Source organism: Odontomachus brunneus, unplaced genomic scaffold, assembly GCF_010583005.1.
Source record: "Odontomachus brunneus isolate Ranch 3 - 2012 unplaced genomic scaffold, Obru_v1 Obru_scaffold_044, whole genome shotgun sequence".
In the NCBI taxonomy this organism is placed as follows: Eukaryota; Metazoa; Arthropoda; class Insecta; order Hymenoptera; family Formicidae; genus Odontomachus; species Odontomachus brunneus.
The window spans coordinates 2274890-2284808 of record NW_022639494.1 but is presented as its reverse complement, the minus strand read 5'-3'; the positions used below and the strand labels follow the sequence as shown (position 1 = coordinate 2284808).

The 9919-nt window shown below is 49.2% G+C and overlaps 1 protein-coding gene across 2 annotated transcripts in view; it reads right to left on the bottom strand.

Annotated features, from left to right (window-relative positions):
- Positions 1-6: 6 nt before the first annotated feature.
- LOC116844639 (attractin) overlaps positions 7-9919 on the bottom strand; it is a 34875-nt gene continuing 24962 nt past the window's right edge. Inside the window, exons 3-13 of one of the 2 annotated variants that reach the window (XM_032816458.1) lie at positions 8400-8668; positions 6793-6974; positions 5553-5947; positions 4698-5296; positions 3797-4286; positions 2997-3450; positions 2745-2888; positions 2479-2628; positions 2001-2388; positions 1530-1746; positions 7-1412 (exon numbers count right to left, since the gene is read on the bottom strand). In XM_032816458.1, the coding sequence (XP_032672349.1) occupies positions 1167-1412; positions 1530-1746; positions 2001-2388; positions 2479-2628; positions 2745-2888; positions 2997-3450; positions 3797-4286; positions 4698-5296; positions 5553-5947; positions 6793-6974; positions 8400-8668 (3534 nt within the window). In that variant the 3' untranslated portion in view covers positions 7-1166. Of the gene's footprint in view, positions 1413-1529; positions 1768-2000; positions 2389-2478; positions 2629-2744; positions 2889-2996; positions 3451-3796; positions 4287-4697; positions 5297-5552; positions 5948-6792; positions 6975-8399; positions 9251-9919 lie in introns of those variants that run through there. The other variant, XM_032816457.1, reaches the window with a different exon arrangement.

The following is a 9919-nucleotide window of genomic DNA, read 5'->3' as shown; positions in this document are numbered from 1 at the left end:
TGACAATGTCGCGCGTCGCTTTTGGTCTTCACTATTTAAACGATCTGCATTCTTCGCTCGAGTCCGACAAAAATACAGCTTATTTACAGCTTACGTCGAAGCGTTGTACTTCTTCGAATTCAATCACGTTCAGTAACGTCATAATGGGTTTTCTCTTAATAACTCTTATGGCATTTTACAAGCTTTCATCTGCCGCGTTAAAATTACGAACGACTACTGCTTTCGTTGGAGAAAAGGATAAGTTGTAGATAAAACGTAATATATGAAATTCATAATCACCGAAAGATCTGTTCTTGAGACCAGAGATAGATACGCTACGCCGACAGCTTCGTCAGATTTGAAAGCTATGATTTTCAATATCTCAAGTGTCTGAATTTGTGACACAACGACTACCCGAAAAGTTCCTCTAGATTCGTAATTTTTCCGGTCGAGGCAGCGGATGAAAGCTTCTTCGAGTATGCACGAGGCCAAGTTTTGTCCGCACGACCGATACATCGTATCATAACTTCTTCGAGGAAAACGTGAATCGCGTCTAAACCACCTATATACACAACACTGTACATCGTTAATTTAAATCGAGGTGGAACTCAAAGGCTTAGCCGAGTAATAATGAACGGGCGTCCTCTGAGCACGAATACGACAACCTTCCTCATACACAGCGCCCGAGCAGAGTCTTACTTACTGTGATTAACGGACGTACTAGCCGATAGGAGTAGTCTGAGCCTGCTCCACGGCAAGAAGGCGCTTCCTTCTACTCGATAAGGAAAGTCGCGTGTGTGTATGTATATGTCTACCTAGCGTTAAACGCTCAGCCGAGCCGCTCCTCGGTTAACCGCAATCAAACTACTCGAACAGTTCGATTCACCGATCAGTCGCGCGTCGACGAGTGCGACTCGCGCGCGTTTCGCCTTGACGCGATGCAGTCCTCGTCCTCGTCGTCGCCGTCTTCGTCATCGTCGTCGTCGTCATCGTCGTCGTGGTCGTCGTTCGCACTTCTTCTTCACTCAAACAGAGTTCGAAGACAGAAGGACCGACCGTTCCGCCGCGTTTAAGCGCGGACAAGATCACAGAAACAACTCTAAGGCTCATCGCACCCTGGCCATGATATACACGCCGGCGGCCCCTTATATACCGGCTCTCTCGCACCGGCATCTTCGGGTTTACCGCTAAATGCAAGTAGAGTCCGGGTGCTGGCTGATGGACTTTCTCGTCTTCTTCTGTTCTTTCGTCGTTAGCTCCTGAGACGGCCTGCGCGGGCTGCCTAGCGTGACTAGGGCGGAGGCTACGGCTAGGCCAGCACTTTGCCCGGCTGGCGTGTAAGGCTCACCGCCGGTCGGCAATCTGACTAGCAGAGAGAGGACCGCCGCTCTGTTACCACAACAGGGCTCCAATGCGATCGGACTAGGAGCAGCCTATACGGAAAACGACAGTTGTTATTCGAGTCTCGCGGTATCCTGAGTGTAAAGTGTGAGCATAGAGATTCACTCGTATTTTCTTCGTGTATGAATATATCGTCGCAGAAGCTTTACCTTCTTCTTCTTACGGCAATTGATCAAATCGGCATCGCCGCCTTCCGAGTCTGAGTTCTCGATGTCGCGCCTCTCGATCTCTACGAGAACCTGACTGAACGCCCTGCTAGCCATCTGCTCCATTTCTAGGAAGAGTCGTTGTCTTCTTCGATACATGTCATACTTCTGCTTAATCTTCCAGAGAATGGCGGCCACCAGCAGCAGAGCGAGGAAGCACCTGTGCGGTGTCATGTAATCTCTAGTTTACAAGTAAGTACCGGTTGAGGTTCTGCACAACGGAGGAGGCATGGAGAATTTGGAAATAAATAAAGCGTACGGCCAATAGCCCCGTTACTTCTCAAGAGTCCCATTCTCTCCCCACAGAGAGCCCTACAGAGAGCATCGATAGTCGTGCTCGAGACTTAACGCACTGTTAACCTTCGCTTTATTTCGGCCTCAAATCAGCCCAAATTTTCGACCAGTGGTACTCACGTGCAAAATGTAATGAAAAACTGCTGCAGATTCAGCTTGGAGTACTGTGAGAACGAGATCTGAATCCACAGCGGCGGCTGGAAGTCATACATGTACACGTAGAACGTGGTGAGGGTATTGTTATCCTCGCCGCCGAAATTGTAGTCCGCCTTGCTGAAACGGTGCTTGTACATGGTCGTCGTGCAATTCGCACCAAGCAGCACAGGCTTCTCCGGGCTGTTGACCTTTTTAATGGTGACATTCATTTTGGCGAGCACAGAGCACGTGATGGAAAACTCAGCGTCGATGTCGGCTTTCGGCGGCGAATTCTTGAAGTTGATGGCTCGATAGTGGCGATCCTCCTTCTTGCTCAGATTAAAAGTGAACTGGTAGTCGATGGCCAAGTCATCTAAAATGAGATCCACACATGAATGATCACTGAATAAGCACTATAAACAAAACAGAGAAAAAAAGAGATATATATCGTCGGTCGACTCACAGAAACAAGAGCCTTTATTCGTAGGATCTCCGTGATAGAGACCGGACACGTCGCAACGCTCGCAATGATCGCCGATAATGCCCTTGGTCGTGCAAAAACACTTGCCCGTCTCGCTCGTGCATTGCGTGCCCTGATTGTTGCAGGAACAAGCTGTAATAATCGCACACGGGCGTCACTTGCGATTATCTCTCTCGTTTCTGCCTACCTGTTGTCGCTCATTACAAGCAACAATCACTTATAATATGTAAAAGACAACAATTACGTACGCTGACACGTCGCTCCGTTCAGTGGACTACCGTAATAGCCAGGAATACACTTGTCGCAGTGTGGTCCGTAGGTCAAGTTGCCGCACGGCTGAATGCACACGCTGCTGTTTGGAAGACACTTACTGTGACCATTGCATTGGCAAGCTGCGGGGAACGACACGCAAGAAGTGAATTAATACTTAACGACATTACGCAACGACGACGTGATATTCACGAAGAAAATGGCGCGATTGGACGGAACGATTCGCTTACTCGGACAATTCGTGAAGTACCAATTATCTCTCGGGCACGTATTGAAACTCTTGCTGCTGGGGCCGCCAGCTCCACCAGGCAGGCACAATCCTTTGCCGGTCTCGGACCCGTCGTCGCACCAGCCGCAGCCTGGGTCCGCTCGACACGTGGAGCACGACGAGTAGAAGCTGCACCATTCTCTGCCGGTCTCCGTTGCGCGACATCGAGCGTCCATCGTTGTCCACTCGCGACATTGTCCGTACGGGAAGCTAGCCGGATACGCGTTCTTATCCACGCACTTGGCCTCGTTCTGACACCAGATGCAGTCGGATTCGGTGCAATTTCGGCACGATGTGTACTCCACACACGGACTACGGCATGTGTCCATCGTCAGGCGTTGCGCCAGGATTGTGCCGTTCAATACGCTCACCTGTTTCGGTGGCACGTGAGGAATTACTCCCACCGGTCGATCGTTCTGTCCGCAAACCAAAAATGATTTAGAAAATGAGACATGTGCTAAATACATTTTACATTTGTTTCTAAAATATATTTTCGAATATTGAGTCATCTTATAAATAATGCAACTCTTCTAGCAATCAGCAGTCGCTAATCATTGTGGCCGTTGCGGGTAGGAAAGTGATATTACGTGGCGATATGTATGTAAATGAAAGTACGTAATAAACCAATACTTGAGAAACTTTTTCGTTTTTTTCTCGCTTAAATTTGCATCATGACATCTAGTAGCAATTGTGAGATGACTCAATGTAAGAGCAAACAAGAGACGCTACGAATGTTCGTAGTCACGTATTTCGTACACTCACATCTCGGGTCTTCGATTGCGGCTTGCAACGATCGGGTCCGTTGGACCACGACCATATGCAGCGCGGATTGCTGGAACAAGCGTGACACGTGTGCAACTGCAAACACTCGATGCCGGTGTTCGCGTCGCACTGCTCCAGATCCTTGATGACGAGTCGCGACGCTGGTGAGTTGGGATGATCCCGGCACTTCTCGTGAGAGCAGCTTTTGCCACACCAGACGCAATTGTATGAGGTCTGTACGCAGGCGACGCAGTCTATGAAGAGTTTGCAGAGCTCCTCGTGAGACGTCATGCCGCGTGGCGGCATCTCGTCCAAGCATCTCATGTAAACGCCGTCGTGATCGTCATACTCGTGATTAAGCACATGCTGTGGTATCTTCGTAATCTGCAAACATCGACCGTCCCGCTTGTGCCACACACATTTCACGCCTATTCTGGCGTTCAGGCACTGATACTGGTTTGTAATATGCTCGCAGTTTCCCGGTGTATACCTACAGCAATAACAAAACAATCCCTTATGTATGTGTGTACATTGTTCATGTGACAGAAAGCACCGACTGCACTTCAATACGAGTTTTTGTCACTTGATGAAATCATGCAATCAAAGAAACGAGGCCGAGACAAGACAAAGAAAGACATTGAATTAGCTGTAAGAAAAGACAACTTTGACATTTTCCTTATATCGGTCGTCATACATGCCTTGATACTTATTATTAAGGCATAATTTCAGTTCAATATTCTCTTTCTGGGACAAATCTCCTCGAGCGCAAATTAATACAGCTATCATTTATAATAGTTTTTACAATTTTCAATCGTCAGCATTACGTGTGAGATTAAAGATCATACAAGAGTATGATCATTTTTAAGGCTGTCGTATACAGTACACAAAGTTGAGTCCGTACCTCAGCATGTCGGATAACATTTCACCGTTGAAACCGCCAAAGATATACATCGACTTTTCGAAGACTGTTGCAGTATGGCCGTATCGCGGCAGATCGTTCATGTCTTTGGGCATGGTGTATTGATGCCAAGCGTCGCACGTGACGTCGTAGCCCAGCGTGTCGGACGAGTAGCATCGCGCGCCGTGCGAGTGATGCGTGTCGTTGTGCATGTTGCCGCCAAACACCAGCATGAGTCCGCCGGAGACGAAAGCGGCTGTATGAAAGAACCGCGCCGACGGCGCTGACGTGAGCAGCCGCCACTCGTGAAAATTTGGATGGTAAGAGTACAGCCGGCTGGTCAACACCTGCGTGCTCTGCGACTCCGACACGTAGCCGCCGTACACGTATATGAGATTCGTGAGGGGATCGTAAGCAGAGCTGTGCCCGTAGCCACCCTTCACCGGGAAGCCGATCGTCTTGACGATCTGCCACTCCCGCGTACCCAAGTAGTACTCTTGGACGGTGTTTAAGTAACCATACTGGGGCGAATAGCCGAATATCACAACCATCTTCTCCTTTTTGTTGAGACTCTGCACGAGGGTCGCGGTATGCCCGGCTACCTGTGTAAAAACGATTCGTTGAGACGATTGAGATCAGAATCGCCAGCCAGAAATTCGAGAATACGAAACACATCTACATCATATCGCCATATAGAAAATTAGAGAGGTTTCATCAAGTTTCCAGCGATAAAGAACCACGAATCGTGACAAATAAAGTCGTGACAGCTACCTATATCTTTTTCACCAATTTCAACTGAAATGTAGAGTTATATTCTTTGAGGTAACATATATAATCGCAGTCAAGCTGCCCGGTTACCTTCAGAGGGCCGCATATCGTCTTATTGTGGCAGTTGTCATGTACGGTGACGTTTTCCCAGACCTTCGCGGACACGTCGAACGCCCAGATCTCATTAGTCACGGTTGAGTTTTGCACGACACCACCGTACATGAATATCTTATCACCGAACAGCACGCACGAGTGCGCGTAACGCGGCAACGGCGCTTTGCCTTCCACATGAGGCGTCTCCCAGACGTTGCCGTTGTAATCGTAAACATAGATCATCTTGGCACGGTGAAAACTCTCGCCGCCGACCACATACAGCGAGTCCTTCCAGACGATGGAACAGTGACTGGCCGAGCCATCCGGCAGTAGGTCCTTATACGTAATAGTCTCCCAAAACCCACGATCGCCCTTTTGACCGCAATCCGCACCTACAAAGATCACGGACCAGTAACTACTTGCTTTACAGATTTTAATGTAACTTTAATATCTATCAAATATCAAAGTCGACGCAAAAGATTTAGGAAAACAGAAAGTCCTCGTTAAGTGTCTAAAAAGATATCGTAGTTCGTTCAGAAAAATTATGCTTCAAAATTGAATAATTTCGTTTTCTCTATTTTATTTGACAAACACGGCAAAACTCTTTGCAGTCTGATCCAATTCGTCGCTTTCGTATCGCGCAACCGTCAGTCGACTAATGGAAAATTCATGTCGGCGGCGTGACATTTGGAAATATTAGAAATTAATATTTTAAGAAATGATCGCCCCGATAATTCGTTGTCAATCTAGACGGACGAGTTCGATTCGGCCCGGATACGGATAAATCGAATACGTCCTATCTTTCAGGGGAAACCCGTTAAACGGGCGTGCGATGCAACGTTTTAGTTTTGCAGTTACGATTGTTAACCATATGCAGTGGTAACGTTAAATTCGATACACGATATCACAATATCCATTCGCAATATCACGTAATACCAGATTAATATTATACCAGCGAGAGCGTCGAGTTTTCGAAAGTATGAGCCTCGAATATTCACTGATCGCGCGATTGGAAAACGCGCAGATACATAATCCATAAACTGTAAACGCGCGCGATCGAAAATCACACAATATCGAGTTATTTTTTATTTTCGAGTAATTCTGCGTGTACAGCAGGGTACAATGCAGATCGACCTCGTGTCAGCTGTCAATAGCGAGCTACGCGAGCGAGATCGTCGTGGAAGATTCGCGCGATACGCGCATATCCCGTTGCGACAACAAGACGACGCTCGCTCACCTTTGTACCCGTTGAAGCAGTTGCAGTGATGACTCTCGCGATCGCACTCGCCCTGGCCGTGGATGTACGTGCAATTGTTGGGGCATACCTGCACGTCGCAGGCTTCACCGGTCCACCAGGCGTCGCAGGTGCATGTGCCCTCTATGCACACACCGTTCTGGGAGCAGTCCGTGTGGGAGTACCTGGGAACGTGGAACAACACGGGGCGTGTGTATACATGAGATACGTTGAATCAATCTTGATTCGAAGAGGTGGCGGCGACGGCGGTGGTGGCGCGATGCCACCGCGATCATGTCTAACGCCGTCGATGAGCAAATATATACACTCTTGTGCGCGCTATTTGCCCGCTCGCACGACCAACGCTTGCCGTGAACGCTGCGTCAATATTCCTTCTATTGAGAAAGAAGGTCTAGCGATAATAACCGCGATACGCTCTGATTGCGCTCTCGGTATTTGAAGAACGGAAGTCTGAGCGCGATAGGCTCTACAAGAGGACTATCGTGTTGCAACGTCATCGTGGCAGCAGCTTTAGCGGCAGACTGCTCGGCAAAAGAATCCGGAGGCAAAGGTATCGTGAGTTTCTCCGCATTTGGCGCGAACGGACAGAGCCGCCAAGCTCTCCTTGGCGAATCGAGTCTCGGGGATACGAACAGTTAACGAGAGCTCATTCTCCGAGTGTGTATTCCGAAATTCTGCGCTCCCCCAATCGGACCCAGACGGTTTTTGCACGAGGGGCCGACCCCCGACACCTCCCCCCGATTCTAGCCACAGGTAACGTTATCAAACGTGACACAGATCGAGCTAAAGTACTTCCTGCGCGCAGTGGAAGCTCGATAAAGTTCCTAAGCCGGGAGCGACCCAATTGCGAGTTATTGACGGCTGTATTCCGTATAATCTCTGCACTATTACGCGTCCTTCAGGTTGACGTCCACCTGGCTGCCGAGATTCCGCGCGTCCCCTTTCAGACGATTTATTCTCCCTTGAGGCCGCGTTATCGCCCGCGACGTGTCCACTGCAGGATGCACTTGACTTATATTCGGCACGTCCCGCTCGTAAGATATCCGCCCGAGGTCCCTCGCACGGTTCTAACGCGAGCTATAGCCAGCCAACCAGGCCGGCCACGTGTTCTCTACTCGTGAGCTGCTGCAACAGTCGTTGGTTTGCGACGCTTTTAAGGTCAATCGATGTCACGGTCCATCAAGTCGCGCCATTAATATGGATAATTCCACAAAACACGCCGCTTCACTTTTTTCCTATCTCGCGAGAGCGAGAGCCGTCGCGATACAAAGGTATCAACCGCGCGTGACGCCACGGTTATTTATCTGCTGTACCTTCGTATGCACCATATTAAAATATCTTCAGCACATTCGTACGTGACACGCTGCATTGTTGTCTGTGTTTTACGCAACGACGTGCTCGACTCGCCGAACGTTCTGTTCCGCCGCCGACATGCGGTAAGAATACGGTTCGATTCGACTTTAATGATTTACTGGAGATCGATCGATCGGAAATGATATCTTTACCGCGTTCGCTGAGGCAGAAGTCGAAGAGAGAGAGAGAGAGAGAGAGAGAGAGAGAGAGAGAGAGACCGCGGCGGGCGCACTCACCTGCTCGGGCAAGCATTGATTTTATACGTAATGTTGAAGCCGCTCATGTTGTACGCGACGTCGGAGTAAAAGTGCAGCAGCGCGCTGCCGGATCGCGCTATTACTTCCGGCACGCGGCGTATGTGATAGCCGTCCTTGTGCATCAGCCCGGAGAATACGGCCAGCAACGGCGCCTCGATGCTGTCACCGTCGTAGATGTACAGATGGTCCCAGCCGCATTCCGTCGCAAACTGCTCCACGTGCATGCGTATCTTGGTGTCCGGCTCGCTCTGGATCAGCCAGGAGCACTTCACGTCCGCAGTGTAGTTGCCGAAACCGTCATGGATGCTGCCGCTACTCCCCAGCAATCTGCCGGAAAAACAAAACTCAGTTTAGGAGTCGAGGCGTATGTGAATCACGCAATGCATGTGTGTGTGTACAGTAGTAGCAGCACCAACTTAACCCGGCTAACTCGGAGACGAGCACGGATCGACGTCAACGGTCACGACGACGCTCTCGCTTGAACTTTACGGCGTTCTCGGGACGTTGTGTCGCGTACGCAACGTCCTTGGAGTGTCGTACTGACGGAGTCGTGAGACGCGTGCGAAGACGATCGTAAAAATGAATTGACGGAGACGCGTGGGTGCCATTTACGCGAAACTTAGCGATACATGCACAAACGCAGGGAGAGAGAGAGAGGAGTCGTGAATTTCCGCGTTGAAATTAATCGCGGTAGTAAACTAGTTATAACTAATATAACTCGACTATAGTCGAGAGAATTTGGTCGTGTCTTTCTTTTACAAATCTAAGCTGCGACGAGCTGAGAACGCCTGTTGCATCTGCCACGATCGCGCTGCTCTCCATCGACTCCGCGATTCCGCGGTCGTCGGGAACTTGCGTGCGACTAGAATTGCCATTAATTCGATTAATGACACTTCCAGGCGCGAACAACTAAGCTTAATTATAGCTCGAGTCGGAACGATCGCTTGCGCCTGCACATACACACGTATTTGCATCGACACGCGCACACCTCGGGCGGATGCATCGGATGCGTGACACGGAAGAGCGAGATCAGCGGGTCTCATCACCGACGAGAGAGATAAAGAGAGATGGAGATAGACAGAGAGGGAGAGAAAGAGAAAGAGAGAGAGAGAATATGGCTAACATCATTAATTGCTTCCTATTTTTTTCAATGACCGCTCTCGCAAGCCGATAATAACGGCGCACCGAGGTGCGAGACAGGCCGGAAGCCGACGGAGTGGAAAACGCTCGGCGTCCTTGGTGAATCCCGACACGAGAGAAAGTGCGGTGCTGCATCTTAACATAGCCAGCCACCTGCATTTCCGTGACGATTGCGAAGACGCATCGGAAAAAGACGCAAACCTGACTAGCAATTTATCTTATATTCCCGATCAGGTTGATGCTAATCAGTCACAATAACGTAGCATAACGCTGACGTTATTGGGTTCTGATAAGTCATATTACGCAACGTGGTATATATATATATATATATATATATATATATATATATATATATACCA